Source organism: Zonotrichia albicollis, chromosome 25 (genome assembly GCF_047830755.1).
Source record: "Zonotrichia albicollis isolate bZonAlb1 chromosome 25, bZonAlb1.hap1, whole genome shotgun sequence".
NCBI classification, from domain to species: domain Eukaryota; kingdom Metazoa; phylum Chordata; class Aves; order Passeriformes; family Passerellidae; genus Zonotrichia; species Zonotrichia albicollis.
In genome coordinates, this window is record NC_133843.1 from 5,611,790 (window position 1) to 5,631,875 (window position 20,086).

General features: G+C 46.2%; 1 protein-coding gene across 17 annotated transcripts in view; it reads left to right on the forward strand.

The window, feature by feature from the left end:
• Nucleotides 1-20,086, forward strand: part of EIF4G3 (eukaryotic translation initiation factor 4 gamma 3) — a 149,718-nt gene that overhangs the window by 32,399 nt on the left and 97,233 nt on the right. For 11 of the 17 annotated variants that reach the window (XM_074558360.1, XM_074558362.1, XM_074558365.1 and 8 more), the window contains exons 2-3: nucleotides 9,075-9,150; nucleotides 18,272-18,415. In XM_074558360.1, the coding sequence (XP_074414461.1) occupies nucleotides 9,075-9,150; nucleotides 18,272-18,415 (220 nt within the window). The remainder of the gene's footprint in view (nucleotides 1-9,074; nucleotides 9,151-18,271; nucleotides 18,416-20,086) is intronic. The other 6 variants (XM_074558371.1, XM_074558375.1, XM_074558376.1 and 3 more) reach the window with 2 other exon arrangements.

Here is a 20,086-nt window from a genome sequence, read left to right on the forward strand (position 1 = left end):
GCAGGGATAGATGGATACTGGGCAGGAACTCTTCCTTGTGAGGGTGGGCAGGGTGCCCAGAACAGCTGTGGCTGCTTCACCCCTGGAAGTGTCCAAGGCCAGGCTGGACGGGGCTCGGGGGTGACCTGGGGTAGTGGGAGGTGTCCGTGCCCATGGCAGGGGTGGGACTGGGTGGGCTGTGAGGACCCTCAGAACCCAACCCACTCTGGCATCCTGGGCTGTTCTGTGGAGTGGACATTCAAAGGGATGTGAGTTGGAGGATTTGGAGACGTGCTGGGTGCAAACAGGACGTGCACTGTGGCTGTGGCTGCTCTGACGGAAGGGCTGGGGATGTGCCAGGTGGGCTCTGCCTGACCTGGACGTGCCAATGCCCGCATCCACAGATGCCCAAAATGTGGTGGGACTCCCAGAGGGAGAGGGGCAGGACTCTGAGCAGCAGCAGAGGGACAGCACACTGTTCAGCCAGCTTTTGAAGGTCACATTTTCCTTCCAAGCTGCAGTTTTCAGCCCTGGAAAGCTTTTCCAGCAGGCTTTGAGGTTGGTGGGGATTTGTGTGCCCCTTCTCTTTGGAAAGCCCTCCTGTTCCCATCCAGCTCTGTGCATTGTGGGGCAGACAGCAGGGAAAGGCAGTGCTTGGGATTATTTGGAAGCTGATGCTGAGAGTAATGATACATAATTAGGTAAAAAGCTCAAGATGTGTTTTGAGGCAAGTTTTGTTACGAGGAGAGTGTTCATTTAGAGCATGGAATAGCTCTAAATGAACACTGGGATAAGCAGGGAAAGCCTCACTGTAACATTTGGATCCAGCCAGAGCTTGGGGGGGATGATTTAATGAGGAGCACTTAATGCAGAGGGATGGACAGGATGATAACTTCCAGTTATCATCTCAGAGTTCAGTTGGGGAGCAAGAAACAGGTCCTGCAGTCAGGGATTTTGAACGGGGCAATAAAGGAGTGGTGAAACATCAATATTTATGTAAGTACATTTCTGATACAAAAGGAGAAGATAAATACCTTATTTAAGGTTTTGTTCCAAGTATAAAATAGCCCATAAACAGGAATTTAAAGAGAGTTCAGTGATGCAGTTTAATACACATGAAGGATTAAAGAGGTTGTTTGTACAAACACTTCATTGATCCACTTAAAATTTATATGTCTGATAAATGGCAGCTGGGCTGTGAACATTGACTACACATGTGGCACTAAGGAGCTTTATACTGGGCCATAAAATGTTGAAACAAGCTTAATAATGGCTTTTGCCATCAGATCCTTCTGGGGATAAGTCGTTCTGGAAAGTGGCAGACCCTGAAGGTTTGCATCTCTTGACAGGGGTGATGTACTGCTCTATTAAAAATCTTGGTACTTTTAAACCATGAACCCCATTTTTGCCACTTTGCAAACACTTTTTATTGCATTCCTTTGTTTTTAAAACATTTGACTTGCCAGAAATAGTCCTTAGATCAGAATTAATTATTGGTGTAAAGCTGCCATGGGCTTTTAAGGAATTCCTCACCTGCAGCTCTTAACTGTGACCATATTCCTGAGTGCTTGTGCCAGCAAAAGTTGTATTTGTTTTTCCCTGGTATAGTAACAAGAAACGCCAAACATTGAAACACCAGTGCCCCACTGGAGCTTGACCTGTGGTACAGTCAGGGCTCAGAGTTGTGCTTTGTTTTGACATCCCATCAATTGTGCAAGAGCAGTTGCATCCAGCTGAGAAAACGGAAATAAAAGCACTTTTCATACAGAGGCCACCTCATTCCTTTAGACTCAGCCTGATCCCCTTGTCGGGAATCCATTAGCAAAAAAAACCCTGAACAGACAAAACACCCCACCCAAACACATCCTAAAGTAAAACATGATCTCTGCAAGGAAGGGAGATGGGATATGTTGTTGGATGGAAGCAAGGAATGGTTAGGGAGGGTCAGCATTTTATTAGGCGGGGTCTTCAAATGTTTTCCTTGAGTTATGTTGGTCTTGATTTTTGTAATATGAATTATCTCTCATCTGTTATGAGCAAGAGCAGCTCGGCTGTGAAGGGTCAGGGTGCTGGAATCCTGTAAGAGCTGAAAACGTGGAGGTGACAGGGAGGGGGAAATCAGTGTGGGCCTCTATAATAACGGGCTGGATTCTGCAGATACACAGGAGGATTGAATTATGGTCACCCAGGCAACATCAATCCTGCCTTTCCCTAAGTTTGGAGTTACTTGCTTTGTAACCTGAATTTTTTATTTTATTTTTCCTTGGAAGAAGTCAGTTTGGTTGTCACATTTCAGTATGGAGAGATGATGACACTGTTTTGATGTTATATATTTTAATTTTTCCCCGGTAATGTGTCACTTGGTGGAGTTTGCTTTGGGATTTTGTTGTTGTTTTGTCTTCTAAAGGCTGTAGTTTGCTTTGCCAGCATTCCTTCCTCAGGCTTCTGAAACGTGATCTGTCAAACGAGGGATTGATTTTGAAGAGAAAATTGATTGCTGAAGTAGTTGCTAAGTAAAGGAGTTTGTGGTGCTACATTTGGGAGCAGCAAGATGAAAGCTGAGGGAAAACAAGCTGCAAAATTTCCTGCTGAGGAGTTTGTGCTGAGATTTAATTCTCCTGATAGGAAGCACTGATGCTTTCTGATCTCCTCATTCATTGCCGTGCAGCTTTCCAAACCGCTCTGTGCTGTGGGGGAGTTCATCTTTCTCCTTTACCCTTTCCTTTACAAGCTTGGCTCGATTATTATCCCCCATCAGCTTGCTGAGAGGAGCAGGATGCTGCTCCCATTCCTGCTCCTCGTGGGTCAGGATGCTGCTCCCATTCCTGCTCCTCGTGGGTCAGGATGCTGCTCCCATCCCTGCTCCTCGTGGGTCAGGATGCTGCTCCCATCCCTGCTCCTCGTGGGTCGGGATGCTGCTCCCATCCCTGCTCCTCGTGGATCAGGATGCTGCTGCCATCCCTGCTCCCCGTGGGTCAGGGTGCTGCTCCCATCCCTGCCCCTCGTGGGTCAGGATGCTGCTCCTCGCGGGTCAGGATGCTGCTCCCATCCCTGCTCCTCGTGGGTCAGGATGCTGCTCCCATCCCTGCTCCTCGCGGGTCAGGATGCTGCTCCCATCCCTGCTCCCCGTGGGTCAGGATGCTGCTCCCATCCCTGCCCCTCGTGGGTCAGGATGCTGCTCCCATCCCTGCCCCTCGTGGGTCAGGATGCTGCTCCCATCCCTGCTCCCCGTGGGTCAGGATGCTGCTCCCATCCCTGCTCCCCGTGGGTCAGGATGCCGCTCCCATCCCTGCTCCTCGTGGCACAGCCCTGAGCTCGGGGAGCGGCGATGGCAGCGCTCGGTACCGAACCGCGGAGCTCCCCCGGCGCTGCCGCTTTAAGAGTTCGGGCGGGGATGGGCAGGGAGAGCTCCGGAGCCAGCCCGGCGTGGCACGGAGGGGATGTGGCTGTGAGGGGATGATGAGGCTGTGAGGGGATGTGGCTGTGAGTGAAGGGATGATGAGGCTGTGAGTGAGGGGATGGTGAGGCTGTGAGGGGATGTGGCTGTGAGTGAGGGGATGATGAGGCTGTGAGGGGATGTGGCTGTGAGTGAGGGGGTGATGAGGCTGTGAGGGGATGCAGCCATGGGCTTTGCTGATGGATGCAGGGAGAGGACGCGGCACTGAGCTGGCTCACAGGCAGAGCTCTCTGGGATCTTACTGCCAGATCTCCATGATTGCATTGCTAGAGCTCTCTGGGATCTCACTGCCAGAGCTCTCTGGATCTCATTGCTAGAGCTCTCTGGGATTTCACGGCCAGAGCTCTCTGGATCTCACTAACAGAGCTACAGAGCTCCCTGGATCTCACTGCCAGAGCTCTCTGGGATTTCACTGCCACACCACACTGACAGGGCTCTCCAGGATCTCACTGCCAGAGCTCTCCAGAATCTGTCTGACAGGACTCTCCGGGATCTCACTGCCAGAGCTTTCCAGGATCTCCCTGATGGAGCTTTTTTGGGAGCTCCCAGGATCTCACTGCCAGAGCTCTCCAGAATCTCTCTGACAGGACTCTCCGGGATCTCACTGTCAGAGCTCTCAGGATCTCACTGTCAGAGCTCTCTGGGATCTCATTGATAGAGCTTTTTTGGGATCTCACTGACAGAGCTCTCTGGAATCTCACTGACAGGACTCTCTGGGATTTCACTGCTGGAGCTCTCTGGGATCTCCTTGCCAGAGCTCCCTGCCAGGTAGGACTGACTGTGCCGTACAAAAGTCTTGGCCCTGCAAGTGGAGAATGGTGGAGCTGGGAAGGATGAGGTGATGCCAGGGAAGTTCCAGCTGCTGTGACTGGCAGAGCTTTTCCCTTTGAACCTTTTCAGAGCCTTGATTACCCAGCTGGTTCAATGAAGTGTTGCTGCTGTTGGGATGTTCACCTCCTGCATTTTAATTGTATGGGGAATAGAGGAGAGGCTGCAGAGGAGAAACACACTCCTGGAAAGCTCCCTGCTGTCACATCCATGCATGCTTGGGTTTTATAGATTCCTTGCTCCAGAAAGCTGAAAGAAACGCTCAGATTCTTTGTGGTTTCTTGCCTTTCTGTAATCTTGCTTGACGGTTTTTCCTTGGGATTTTTAATGCACAGTTTCAGTACAAGTGGGGATACGTGTGGGGATTACATAACCCTGGGGAAATCAGTGGGAGACTGGCTGCATTTCTGGGCAGGGATGAAAATCAGGAGTTCTGGAATGGTTTGTGTAAGGTGTTTGCATAGGTGCCTGTGAGTACTGTGGGTGTTTCTATTCTGGGAAGAGGTGCTTCCTCAGCTGTGAGCTGGAAGGGGAGGAGAGGTCAGTGGAGCTTGGGGTAAAATGGTTGCTAGTTGCTGAAATGAGCTGACGTGAAAAGCACCATTTGAGAGAAAATGAATCCATTTTGGGAGCAAATGGAATAATGTTCTCTCTATCTTCCTGCAATCTCGGTGGAGCAGAGAAAGCTGTACAAATTCCTGCTGGTTTTGGTGTGTAACAGCACAGAAATCTCGCAGAATCACAGTTCTGTAGTGTGATTGGAACAAGCAGAGAAATGTGATAGGAGGAGGAGATTTCTGCAAGGAATTCCTGCTGACTGTCATTTCACTCAGCATTTGGCAGTGTCACTGATTGCTCCTGCAGCTCCAGGCTGGATATTTTTTTCTTAATCACTTTACAGAGCAGTCACATATTCCCCTCTCCTTGGAGCGTGGCCGTGGCTGTCTAATTAACAGAGATCCTCCTCTTTTTAGGGAGATTTTTGGTTTCCAGAAAAATTCTGTGTGGTTTCCAGCCAGCATTCCTTCTCCCACTGGGTCTCTAATAGCTCCTGAATTCCCCAGCTTGTAATCACTGCTGCAGCCAGATGGGGACTAGGTGGAACACCCATTGCATCTGTGCCTGCATTTATGAATCTGCCCGAAGTATCTCACTTAGGTGAGATTTTAGATCTATATTTCATGAGTTAATGAGCCCTGCACAGCGATGAGGAGGATCCAGCGCTGGTACTGGCAGGGTTTCCATCCCTCTCCAGATCCTGGAGTGATGCTGATGGAGCAGGGAGAGCTCTGAGGACTCATTCAGCCTGACACCAGCAGAGCAGAGGCTGCAGCTCCACTTTACCAGCTGATGGTGCTTTAAGAGGTTCTTGGATTTAACAGGCTCTCCTTGCTCCTGCTTTTCTGCTTCATTGCTCTCCTCGTCTCTTCTCCCCGTGGAAGGAGCTGTGAAAACTGTGTGAGGTTTGGATTTTCTTTGCTTTTCCTCCACTCCCTCTCCCTTTCCACCCTCCTGGATGATTTTGGAGCAGAGTTGCCCAAATCAGTGATGTGGGTGGCAGAATTTGGGGAAGAGGAGGGGGAGGAAGGGCACAGGATGCTCCTGAATTGGATGTCAACACAGCAGGGTAGTAACACAAAAGAGCTGCCTGAGTTACTCAGGGCTGTTCTGGTGCTCCTGGCTGTGCTGAATCCAGCACTGCAGCAGGGCTGGGCTGGGCTCTCCCTCCTGCACTCACCTGCCTGTGCTGGGGCAGCCTGAGGGCAGCAATCCCGAGGCTTGTGCTGCATTTTGGGATGTGCAGCTCCAGTGACACCAAATTCTGTGTGTGAGAGCAGATGAGTGAGTGCCCTGGGGGTGCTGTGGGTGTGGGTGTGGATGGATTGATGCTGCTGGATGAGGTTCTGCTTCCCACCTGCCTGCCCTGACCCATTCACCTCCCTTGCTGGAGTATCCATGCTGTCACTTCACCCTTTCCTGGAACAAGTTGTGATGAGCTTTGCTGTCACCCTGGCTCGCTTCTCCCCCAGCAAAGCAGCTGTGATCCCAGGACAGGCTCCTTTGGCAGGAGGGAGAGGGAAGGGGTGATTTCCACCAAGCTCCAAGAGGCTTGGTGGGAAGCAGGAGCCTTTCCACTTGCCCAGCTCCTGTCAGGGAATATCTCCACTAGTTCAGCTCCTCTAAGGGAAGCAGGAGCCTTTCCACTTGCCCAGCTTCCTGCAGAGAGTCAATCTGTGGATGCCACAAGTAAAATGCTGGAAATAATCACTTTCTCCAACCATTATTTCATTAAGGCTTGGTGGAATTGGAGGCATTTTGTTCCTACCAGTCTTGTGTCCTTTTGCAAAAAGGGCTTAAAAGGTTTCTTCTGGATCTGATGAGAATCTTCCCTTCCTAGGAGTGATTTTAAACAGTGACTCCAAACTCTGCAAATCCATCCAAACTGCTCCTTCCTCCAGGCTGCTCTTCCTGGGTGCAAAAAGAGCAGTTGCTCTGCTCAAAGGAGATTATTTCCTCCTGACTTATATAAGTTCTAAAATAAGAAAATAAATCCCAACCTTGTCAGGGATGAAACCGTTTTTCCAAACTCAGGAATGATCCCTTTTGAAGCAGAGATTGCTTCAGTGAATTGTCAGGAGTGCCTGGAGAAGGGAGATCTCAGCTGTGACACAAGGGGGGCAGCTCCATCCCAGGCCTTGGGCTGTCATCCCTGCCATAGGGATGTTCTGCGGGAGAGGGACAACAGGAAATCTGAGTTTTCATTCCATCTTCCAGTGTGGTTTAATCCTTCTGTCCCAGATTTTGGCTTTTTTGTTGTTATTTTCCAAAACTTGGGGGTGAATGCAAGATCCTTGGCGTGAAGGCTGGGAGTGACTCTGTTGAAGTTTGTGACAAATCTTGCTGTTGTTTGGCTGAGTCAGGGTTTTAAATCCCATTTGATTTTTAAAAACCTCTCTGTTTATCAAATGACACCACTTGGGCCTGTGCTGGTAAGTGCAGATGAGCTTTAGACCCTGCTGATGAATTCTTGCTGTCATTAAAAAAGGCAAAAAGAGCTGTAGGGTGAATGAGCAGCCTGGGCACCAGAGGGACCAGATCCTGTTGCTGGTTCTGCTGCAGGGGCAGAGCAGGTTGTGTCTGAGCAGTCTCTACTTCAACCTTAACATTTGGTCCATTTTTAGGGGAATAGTTGGGGCTGTGGAGCTTGGGGTGGCTGTTGAGTTGTGTCAGCACCAGCAGGGTCTGTCCTGTCCCTGTGGTCCCTGCAAAGCTTTGGGCAGCAGCTTTAATGTGGGGATCAAACTTGGGGTGCAAAGAGTCTCTTGAAATGTCGACTCAAACTAATCTGGGCCCAGAATATAATTTAGTAATGTGTTTTTCCATGTTAGAATATAATTAAGAAGTGTTTTAATGACTGTATTTTCTTTTTAAGTATATTAACATGTGAAGTCTGTGTCCTTCCATGTGTACAAGAACCTCAGTAAATCCAGCTGTTCTCATTTCCCGTGAAATCTTGGTGTGTAAAATACAAACAGCAAAAAGGTGAAATCTGATTTTGGCATTTGGGAAAACTTTTCAGCATGTGCCTTTTCTGTGAGAGCAGGCATTGGGTATTGTCTGAATCTGTGTGAGGCCACAAGGTGTTACCCAACTCAGGCTTTTTTATTCTTTTGGATCCCTGCATCCCTGTTTTATTCCACAAATAAACCAGATTCTGTTGTGGGGTTTTTCTGCATAGGTTTTTTCCCTTTTTATTTTTTTTCCTGCCTTTACAGTTAAGAAAACTCTTGCAATTTGCCTTTAAGTCACCCTGCAGCAGCTCCTGGAAACCTCCCATCCCTTTCTTTTGGTGGGTGGATGAGGAAAAGGAGTCACTGGGTGAGGAGAGGCAAACAAGGGAACAATTGCAGCAGGATTGCTGCGTGCTTGGCAGAACAGGAGCTGCCATTGTCCACAGTGCCCTGCTGATCTGCGGGGTTTGCTCTGAATGCTCAGGGCTGGTGGCTCCGGGGCTTTTTCCCTTTCAAACAGAAGCAGAGCTGGGGGGGGTGATGCTCTGGACAGGCCCAAGGTCTTGGGGATGATTGGAGTTTGCCCCAAGGTCTTGTGGATTATTGGAGTTTGCCCCGAGGTTTTGGGGACGATTGGAGTTTGCCCCGAGGTTTTGGGGACGATTGGAGTTTGCCCCAAGGTTTTGGGCATTACTGGAGTTTGCCCCGAGGTTTTGGGCATTACTGGAGTTTGCCCCGAGGTTTTGGGCATTACTGGAGTTTGCCCCATGGTTTTGGGGACGATTGGAGTTTGCCCCGAGGTTTTGGGCATTACTGGAGTTTGCCCCAAGGTTGCTTGGGGATGATTGGCGTTTGCCCCGAGGTTTTGGGGACGATTGGAGTTTGCCCCGAGGTTTTGGGGACGATTGGAGTTTGCCCCGAGGTTTTGGGGACGATTGGAGTTTGCCCCGAGGTTTTGGGGACGATTGGAGTTTGCCCCGAGGTTTTGGGCATTACTGGAGTTTGCCCCGAGGTTTTGGGGACGATTGGAGTTTTTTGGGGACGATTGGAGTTTGCCCCGAGGTCTTGGGGACGATTGGAGTTTGCCCCAAGGTTTTGGGGATTGTTGGAGTTTGCCCCAAGGTTGTGTGGATGATTGGAGTTTGCGTTGCTTCCCTCGTTGCCAGGGTGGGACAGCTGCCTCTGGAGCCTGGCACACCCCGAGGGGCTGGAGCTGCCAGGCTGTGCCCCCAGGGTGGGGTGTCCCTGGAGGGGTCCCCTGCCTGCCACGCTGCTTTCCTTGACTGGCTGTGTTGCAGAATCCCCCGAGGTCCTGTCCAGCAGCCCCTGGAGGATCGGATCTTCACTCCGACCGTCTCGGCTGTGTACAGCACTGTGAGTACCCAGGGGCTGGGCAGGGTGGGCTCAGGGCTGGGCACAACCCCAGGGCAGCCAGAAATGAGCCAGCAGAGAAAATACAGCTTCCTCTGACCCTGAAATAAATGGAGCTCAAATTTGGTGGCATGTGAGTAGGAAAAGAAAGGGGGACTTGTGGCTTTCCAGAGTGCAGCCAGGGGGAAGTCGGGCTGTGCTCCAGGGAACAAGGACAGGACAAGGGGACACAGCCTCAAGTTGTGCCATGGGAACCTCCCACACTGATGTTGGGAAAATCTCTGTGCTGAAAGCGTGCTCAGACATTGGCACAGGCTGCCCAGGGCAGTGGTGGAGTCACATCCCTTCAAGGGCTCAAAAGATGGGTGGATGTGGCACCTGTGGGCATTGGGATATGGGAGAACATTGGGCTTGATCTTGGAGGTCTTTTCCAACTTTAATAATTCTGTTATTTTATGAAGAACCTTTTTAGTTGCATAGGAGCAAGATGGGAGAAATCTTTGAAAGACTTGTGGGTCCATTGCTGTTTTTAAGTGTCTGGTTTTATTCAGAATATTGGAGAGTGTCACTGGAATGACAGTTTTGGCCATATTTTCATTTGGGTGACTCCATCTCTTTCCCTTCCCATGCATCTCACAGTCTGATTAATTTTTTGTGTACTAGTGGCTTCACATTTCTAACACCTTCTTATGAGAAAAATAATCAAGAAAGATTTGTTTTCACGTGAAAAATTCCATTGCACAGAGGAAGAAATATTTTGATAGTAAATAGAATATTTGGGATAGTTGCCTTTGGCTTGCTGTCCTAGATGATTGCTAATGTATAGTATTGATTATTGTAGAAATTTAGCTTAAAAAGTCATGTTTATTTGTGAAGATGATGGTCTTTTCCTTTTATCTATTTCTTTTTTTCCAATGGCAATAGCTGGAAGCCCAGGGTTATTTATAAGCTTTGCTTAATCAGCACAGCCCTGGGAAAGTCATATTTTGCTTTTCTGGTTGGGATAGTGCAAATATTTTTAATGCCAAAAAACCCTGCTTTTAAGCTGCTCTTTTAATTATTTGGAAAACAGGAAGAAAAGCTGTAGATGGGATAAATTCACCACGTTTTTTACAGAAACATAAGCTGCTTATAGAAAAACATAAGCTGCTGTGCAAGGTTTTCTCCTTCTCTGTTTGCAGGAGTGACTGGGGATGGGGTTTTTGGCTTGGGCACCTGGGGCTGGAGCTGTGGGTGCTCCTGGACCCCTGGCAGTGCCCAAGGCCAGGCTGGGCAGGGTTTGGGGCAGCCTGGGACAGTGGGAGGTGTCCCTGCCATGGCAGGGGTGGCACAGGATGAGGAGGATTCACATCCTCCCAACCCAAACCTTTCTATGATGGTTCAGTGATAATGATGATATTTAGCCCTTCCCATTTAGCCTTTCCCTTTTTTGGGTTGTGGAGGAGTTCTGTGCTGCCTCCTCTGCTGGGCTCTGGGCAGGATTAAGGGTAAAAGTGCTGCCATTGGTCTGGAAATGTGTGCAGAAAACAGAAGAAATCCTTCCCTGTGAGGGTGGGCAGCCCTGGCACAGGTGCCCAGAGAAGTTGTGGCTGCCCCTGGATCCCTGGCAGTGCCCAAGGCCAGGCTGGGCAGGGTTTGGGGCAGCCTGGGACAGTGGGAGGTGGCCCTGCCATGGCAGGGGTGGGACTGGATGAGGAGGATTCACATCCTCCCAACCCAAACCTTTCTAGGATGGTTCAGTGATAGTGATGATGAATTCTTGCCATCATTAAAAAAGGCAGAGAGAGCTGTAGGGTGAACGAGCAGCCTGGGCACCAGAGGGACCAGATCCTGTTGCTGCTTCTGCTGCCCTGGAGGTGGCCCTGGCTGTCCCTGTCCCCTGCCACAGTGACAGCCCAGGGCCTCCTTGCTGAGGTGTTGAGAAGGTCAGGGCTGGGCTCTTCCCAGCAGAATCCCATCAAGCAGCTTTTTATTGTGTTTGGTGCTCAAACATTGAATCTGTAACAAAACGGAGAAGTTTTGTTACAGATTTTTTGGGTTGTGGAGGAGTTCTGTGCTGCCTCCTCTGCTGGGCTCTGGGCAGGATTAAGGGTAAAAGTGCTGCCATTGGTCTGGAAATGCAGCAGCTCAGGTGGCTGTAGGGGCAGAAGGACCCAGGGGTGTTTATTTGTGAATATTTGGAGGCTCTGGTGGCCGTGGATTCCCATCCAGGGAAGGTGGAATGGGTGGGACACAGCTCACAAGGGTTGAAGGTTCTGAGGTTTGAGGCGTTGACAGCAGTGAATCCACAAACCCCAGCTGCAGGCTTTGGGCAGCCTCTGCTCCAATACCTGATACAGAAATGTTTGTGTGCCAGAGGAACAAATTCTGAAGAAATCCTTCTCTGTGAAGGTGGGCAGGCCCTGGCACAGGTGCCCAGAGAAGCTGTGGCTGCCCCTGGACCCCTGGCAGTGCCCAAGGCCAGGCTGGGCAGGGTTTGGAGCACCCTGGACAGTTAAAGGTGTCCCTGCCATGGAACAAAATGAACTTTTAAAGTCCCTTCCAACCCAAACCATTCTGTGAACATAAATGCACAAACACTTCTAATAAATAATTCAGTTTGTATTATCTTTTATATACCCCATGCAACACTTAAAAAACACTTTAAAAATATCTGAAGTCCTTTAAAGAAGGTTATTTTTTTTTCATTTCTTTCCTCCCAAGATATAATGCAGATGCCTGTGGGGAAAATATGACTGTAAAAATTTAAATTAATGTAAAATAGAAAAGTAACTGTGAAGAATGACCTAAAATAGCTTTTCAGTGTGGAAAAATATCACTCCTTGCTATGTTACAGGAATAGAAGACAGGGCTGGAAATATCTCAGTTCCAGGATCTAAGAATGCAAAAGTTTGAGAGAAAATTTCATGTTTTGGGGAAAGGAGAGAAATTTCTCGGCTGCGTTCTTTTCAGGCTTCCATTTGAAGCCCCAGGCAGATTTCAGATTCAGAGGAAGTCCAGGGAAAAATGAATTGGGGTGGAAAAAACACATGATGGGAGTGCCTTGACAAATTCATTCATGAGAGGTCTCAGTGGTTTGTTACACAAGGAGCAGCACCATGTGTTTGAGGCCTGGCTCTGCATTAAACAGACATTTTGAAGAGCACTGTGAGATCACAGAACCTTGAAAGTTGGAAAAAGCCTCCAAGATCTTCAAGTGCCTCCTCAGTACCCAGGGGCTGCTTTTTCCCATCAGTGGTTTATTTGCTTGCACATCCTCTGTGGATTCCACGTGGATTATGGATCATCACTCCCAGAGATGTTTTTCCAGATGGTGTGGGAAGAGTTTTGGGGTCCAGAAGCACCACGTGGTGACTCTGAGCTGCCCCCATGTTGTTCCCCTACATTGTGTGTGGGGTGGGAGCAGAAATCACTTGAGATATGGGCGACCCACAGATGAACCCCCAGTTTTAGTTAGATAAAAAATAATTCAATTATCCTTTCTATGCCTTTCCACATGCATTATCAGGACCTTGGCTGCACGTTCCAGAGCTCTTTTTTTCCCACCACAGCTACAAAAATGGGAATGGAAAATCATGTGGCTTCCACTGTGAGCCCCAATAATAAAACTAAATCATGTGGCTTCTACTCTGAGCCCCAATAATGAAATTAAATCATGTGGCTTCTACTGTGAGCCCCAATAATGAAATTAAATCATATGGCTTCCACTGTGAGCCCCAATAATGAAATTAAATCATGTGGCTTTCACTGTGAGCCCCAATAATGAAATTAAATCATGTGGCTTCCAGTGTGAGCCCCAATAATGAAATTAAATCATGTGGCTTCCAGTGTGAGCCCCAATAATGAAACTGAATCATGTGGCTTCCAGTGTGAGCCCCAATAATGAAACTAAATCTGAGGAACAAATTTTCCTGTAGGACAGAGGTAGGAGGTGAGGAAGAGGCCAAGTGGGATGAAGTTTGTGTGAGAACTTGGAGATGCTCAAACTTCACAGCAAGGCTTTGGTAGAATCTCATTATCAAGGAATCCATGCTGGTATTAAAACTAAACCCACCTAAATTCATCATAAGTCATCTTTATTTATTTATTGTGACATGTTATACTGAATGGGTTGTTGGTTTGGGTTTTTTAATAAATTAATCCAGCAGTAAAATTATATGAAAGCAAACCACAATTGGAAATAATTATTTCCATGAACTAACCTTGTAATAATAATTTTCCCTCATCAATAATGGAGAATGCTCTATTGCAGAGCTGCTTTTGGACATAAAGGTTTGGGGGCTGTCTGTAAACTGCTTCTTGCCTGCTTTTTCCAAATCCTCCACACTGCAAGAAATGAGGGTGGTTACTTGTGTGGCCTCTGAAAGATCCAAAACCTGCAGAGTTTAGAAGGGGCATAAGAATGAAATTCTGATTTTGTTGTAAATTATTTCAAAGACATGTATTCAAGAGTGTTTTTTGGAAAGGTGTAGACCTCTAACAGGAAGGGAACTGCACAAAAGGTGAGTGTAAATCCCACCAGGCACCCCTGCCCTGTGCCCAGGGGAATGGGGCTGGATCTGTGGGAAATGAGGTTAAGGAGCAGAAGCAGAAATGCTCTTCAGATTCAGCACAAGGGACTGGATAAGAAGAATAATGGTGCTCATGGACATCCTGTCTTTGACAAATAACTGGTTTTGGCAGGTCATGGTGGAGGTTTGTAGCTGCTTTGGTAGCATGTTGGGATTGGAAGTGCTGAAGCTTGGACCAGAACTACTCTGGGATAAACTCTAATGAGCTGAGGAGCAGCCTCCAGTGGAAGGTGCTCCTGCCCATGGAATAATGGGATGAGCTCAAGTCCCTTCCAACCAAACCATTCTGTGCTTCTGGGAATGACCTGTGGATGAGAACTGGTTGGGAGTGAGTGTTAACAACACAAGGTGTGATTGTGTGGGGAGAAGTCACCTGGCAGGTGCAGCCTGGGGCAGGGCCCAGCACTCATTGAAGGCATCCATTAGTGCCTGTCCTCAGGGTCCTGTCCTGTCCTGCCAGGGTGCCCAGCTCACTCCAGCTGGGGACAGAGAAGGCAGTGGGGCTGTTGGGGAAGATCAAACAGGAAAGCCTTATAAATAGGATTGCCTGGCAAAAAATTTTGAGAATATGGAAACTATAAGTGAGATTGAAATGAAAGCAAGCTTTGAGATCCCTCAGTTACTGAACACCTGGAAAACAATGGTGTGGCTGCTGAAGGTGATCCCCTTTTGATGGAACAACACCCTCTGCTTGCAGACAGCTCCAAGGGTCAGAGCAGACCCTACAGGTTGGCAGAAGGGGCCCAAAGAGGAGTTTTTAGGGTTTAAAATGTAGCACAGTGTGGTAATGTAGTGATTCTTATAGGCTGTATGTAAATGCTGTAGGATTTGTATGTTGTACTAGACTGGTTAGTGAGAATTAGAATATTCAACACAGAAGATTTATTGCATTGGAACGGGAACTCTCGTGTGCTTTTGCTCTCTCCCCCTCTCTTCTCTCAGCCTGCTCTGAGCTGTGTTTGGCAGCTCCCAGCAGGTCCCTGCCCTTGCCCCTGTGCAATAAACCCCAAGTTCCTGACCTGGCTGCAGAGATCTCTCGTGTCCGTCTGTCCCAACTGTCCTACCCCTGACACTCCCTGTCCCAGATTTTCAAGGACTGAGGGTTGACTCCCATTGGCTCTTGGGGTGTTTGGTTGTTTCTGTCCTGGGGCACCCCTTGGTCCCCCCGAGTGTTTCACAGCCAGCAGAGGTTCCATGGTTCGTGTCCTTTGAAGGGATCTTCCTGCAGTGAAGGGAATCCTGTAGAAAAGGGATTAGGGGGGATTAGCTGCTCCAGCCTCCCTGTGCTCCAAGGAGGGATCTGGGTCAGGAGGCCGAGGCTGTGGGATGTGCAGGAGGGAAGCTCAGTGCCTCATCCTGCTCCTGCCTGCAATCATGGAATGGTTTGGGTTGGAAAGGTCCTTAAAGCCCATCCAGTGCCACTCTGCCATGGCAGGGACGCCCTCAGTTATCCCAGGCTGCTCCAAGCCCTGTCCAACCTGGCCTGGGACACTTCACAGATGGGGCAGCCACAGGGAAACCAGGGTGAAGAGTTATCCCAAACTTGTATGAGATGCTAAACCCAAAAAGTGTAAAAGAGCTCAGAAAGAGAAGAAGAATTCCAGACTGAGTTTTTTATTTTTGTATTTCATTACCTTTTTGCTTTAAAATACAGGATTGAGGCTTCTGGAAAACTAAAATTAGCTCTTGCTACTCAGGGAAAATAGAAGGTGATGCCCTAACAAATTAATATGTAATTTTGAACATCCATTTTTAGGAGAATAACTTAACCTATAGATTTAAGGAGGATATTTGCTTCCATAGTAATCTCAGACCGTTAAGAAACAGCAAACCACACCCTGAGCTCTATGGGGGCAGATACCCCAGGAGTGATGAGCTTAGACAGTCTCTACCTTTTACCTTTGTTAAAAATTACTGAAGAAAACACACAAATTCAGCAAGTTTGTCTTCCATTACTACCTGTTTACATTAAAATCAGTGTCTTAAAATTCAGTTTATTTTAAATATTTTGTTGTAGGAAGAGGAAGGTGTGAAAATACCAACATTGCTGTAGCTGCTGAGAAAGTCTCTCTGCGCTTTTCCTTCTGGAACAAACACCAGTCCTTGGTTTGGGTGCACTGAGCTTGACTTGGCTAAACTTAGGAGGTCCTGGAAAATCAGTGGTAGGCTCCTATGGGATACTCTCCAAGTGAGCTGTTGCCAAACTATCAAACTGGTACAATTTTATAATTGTTCTGCTGCCTTCATTAGGCTTTCGAGCCAATTTTAGTAGGTCCAGACCTGTGTCTGTCATGTGTCTGCTGCCCTGCATGAGGGCATCTCATGGACTCACTCATTCAAGCAGCTGCAGTTTTCCTCTCAGTTCAGCTTTTCAGATTTCAGCTTTTCAGATTTCAGCTTCCAGGTTTCAGATCCAATCACGAGAGCATTTCTTGATGTCTTTCAGTAACCTCCAGCTTAGGTATTTTCCCCACTGGAGTCACCACCCCTGGAAGTGTTCAGATGTGGGGATTTGGCACTTGGGAATGTGGTTTAGGGGTGGGCCTGGCAGTGCTGGGTTTGTGGTTGAACTAGATTGGATTAGATATTGGAGGGCTTTCCAACCTTGGTGATTCTGGGATTCTATTCCACAATTCTATTGGCATGTTGTAATTTCTGAGGAGGAGGAGGAGAGCTGCTGAGTGCTCACAGTGACCTGGGGTATTGGTAGTGCTCCTGTCCCCATTGGCAAAGCCCTGTGTGGGCTTGGCTGCTGTTGGGTCAGAGGATTTTGGACAGCTGAGAGCAGGGAGGTGAAAACTCGCAGTGCTTGAAGTCCCACAGCTGTCACAAAATAACCTCTATAACCAAAATAACCAAAGTTTCCCCCAAGAAGTGCCATTGGAGGAGAATGGTGAGGAGCAGGGGCACAGCCTGCCTCTGAGGCTGTTTATAGGAATTATTTCCCATTATTTCCTTGTGTTTTGGGTTGCCTGTGCTTCCTCCCCCTCCTGGCTGCATGATTTGATTTCCATCCCAGCCCAGAGTCCCTCCCCAGCACCGGGTGCTGCATGACTGACACGCCAGCTCTCTCAGGGTTGACACAGGAGTCATGGGACAGACTTTCATTTTCTCAGGGATGGGCTGTGGAAAGTTTTCTGGAGCTGTGTGTGAGGCTGGCTCTGCTCCAGCCGGGGCTGCGTGCGCACACCTGCCAAGAGAGATCAGCCCGAAAAAGAGATGATTCATCCTGGCAAAGGGAAGGATCCAGTTGGGGACACAGGATGAGGTTCTGTGCCTGACCCACCCTTTCCTCTGATGAGCACTCAGGGGCTGTAAATCTTCCCTCAGTGAAGGCTCCTGGCCCCTTCCCAAGCCCTGGAGCTGTTGCATGTTGTGATTTCCTGGGATTTCGGGGCTGGCGCAGCTGCTGTGGTGCTTTAGGAGCTGGAATGACGCTCTGGGTGCAATAAAGTGACTTGGAAAAAGCACTTAAGTGGTGAACTCTGTGACTTCTGCTCTCTTGGAGCTAATACTCATTAAAAGAGCCAGGAATTTCCTTCAGCCTTCTTCACCCTGCCGGGGACATTCATGCACACATTGGGCTGTGCAGTGCCAGTGACCTCTGTGGGCTTTAGGTGCCTTCAGCTCACACTGGGCAGTGTCAGATGGGATATTGGATAAATCCTCCCCTGTGAGGGTGCCCCTGGATCCCTGGCAGTGCCCAGGCCAGGCTGGGCAGGGCTGGGAGCAGCCTGGGACACTGGGAGGTGTCCCTGCCATGCCACGGGTGGCACTGGATGGATTTAAGGTCCTTTGCAACCCAAACCATTCCATTGTTAAGTGGTGCTTTTCAGCAAACAAATAAATGAGAAAAGGCCAGTGAGAAGCAAATACTGAATTTCAGTAGTGTGCATTTTAACCCACTAGGCCAAAATTTAATTGTGTTGAACAGCTGGAGGTGTCACCCAATAGTTGTGTGACTCTTTTTTTTTCCATTGATTCCCCTTTTTTTTCACTATAGCCACTCTAAAATATATTTAAAACAGTTCCATAGTGGGGATAGTAACGTGAGGTAAATATTTGTGTGCCATAAAAACATTTTTCTAATACTTTGCTTAATGTGTTTTGTTGAGTATTTGTAATAGAAGTTGGGAAAGGAGATAAACATATGCAAGATTTGCTTTGCTGTTTGAGTCTTTGCTTGTGGCAAGCCCTGCAGATACCATGGCCTCTTTGCAGTCATTTATTTTTCCTTTTTTGGAGGGGAATATGAAAATTTCTCCCTTATTTTGTTGCTGGTAATGTGTATCAAACCAAGACAATCTCCTTGCAAAATCCCAATATTTTTTTATATGGCTTGTCATGGAGGGAATAAAGATTCCAGGCTTAAAGGCAGAGGGATTCCACACATTTCCACCAGTGACTGCAGTGATTCATTTTCCTGAATCCCATAAACAGTTAAATAACTTGTGCAGTGCTTCACTTGGACAAGTAAATATTATTTTTGTCTCTCTAGATATGTACAACGGAGTCTCTGCAGACTGATTACTAATGTAATGTTTTACTAACAGTTTATCTCCACACAGGTAACACAAGTAGCAAGACAACCGGGTCCTCCTGCCCCATCCCCTTACACTGCACATGAAATAAATAAGGGACACCCAAACCTTGCTGCAACGCCACCGGGACATGCATCGTCCCCTGGGCTCTCACAGGTAAGACCTGGCCTTGGAGCAGAGCATTGGCAGCTCCCCCTCCCCTCCTGCACCATCCTCAGCTTCTCTGCTCAGCAAAAAACTCATTTATGATGTCTGGGACCAGTGGAGAAACAAAGTGAATTAAGGGTGTGGCAAGGACCTTGCAGTGACCCATCAGCAATGCTTAGATTAACACACTGATACTATCAATTGGTAGCTATAAATTCAATTTATATTGGTAAATTTATACCAATTCATTTATATTTATACCAATTTATAAATTAAATTTATATTGAGATTTAAATTGGTATTTATAAATAAAACAGAAGTTTACAGGCCTTACTTGTATTTTCATATATATATATATATATATGTATGTATGTATATCAATTGGTATATATAAATTAAATTTATATTGGTAAATTTATACCAATTTATTTCTATTTACACCAATTTATAGATTAAATTGATATTGGGATTTAAATATTTATAAATTAAATTAAAATGGTGTTTAAATACCTATTGGTATTTAAATAATTAATGTATAAATTATTATTTATAAATGAAATACAAGTTTTGCAGGCCTTACTTGTATTTTCATATATATATACAAATTGATATTTATAAATTAAATTTATATTGGTAAATCTATATCAATTTATTTATATTTACACCAATTTATAAATTAAATTTATATTGGGATTGAAATTGGTATTTATAAATGAAATACGAGTTTACAGGCCATACTTGTATTTTCATACATATATATATATATATATGTATGCCAATTGGTATTTATAAATTAAATTTATATTGGTAAATTTATACCAATTTATTTATATTTATACCAATTTATAAATTAAATTTATATTGGGATTTAAATTGGTATTTATAAATAAAACACAAGTTTACAGGCCTTACTTGTACTTTCATACATACATATATATATATATGTATGTATGTATATCAATTGGTATATATAAATTAAATTTTTATTGGTAAATTTATAACAATTTATTTCTATTTACACCAATTTATAGATTAAATTGATATTGGGATTTAAATATTTATAAATTAAATTAAAATGGTGTTTAAATACCTATTGGTATTTAAATAATTAATGCATAAATTATTATTTATAAATGAAATACAAGTTTTGCAGGCCTTACTTGTATTTTCATATATATATATATATACCAATTGATATTTATAAATTAAATTTATATTGGTAAATTTATACCAATTTATTTATATTTATACCAATTTATAAATTAAATTTATATTGGGATTGAAATTGGTATTTATAAATGAAATACGAGTTTGCAGGCCATACTTGTATTTTCATACATATATATATATACACACCCCAATTGGTATTTATAAATTAAATTTATATTGGGATTTAAATTGGTATTTATAAATGATATACAAGTTTGCAGGCCTTACTTGTATTTTCATTTATATTCTGAATATTTTTTTTTGTATAGGCATTAGTTCCTCCTAGAGTTTGTAACAGAAACTAAAAACAACTTGAAAAATTAGAGAAAATAACCATGGATGAGGAGGATTGTGTTTTGCTGTTGGGTCAGGCACTTTGGGGCATGGCCTGACTTCCAGGTTAAACACCCTAAAAGTGCCCTCTGTCCTGACTTGTGGATTTTCCAAGGGGATATCAAGATGTTGCAGTTT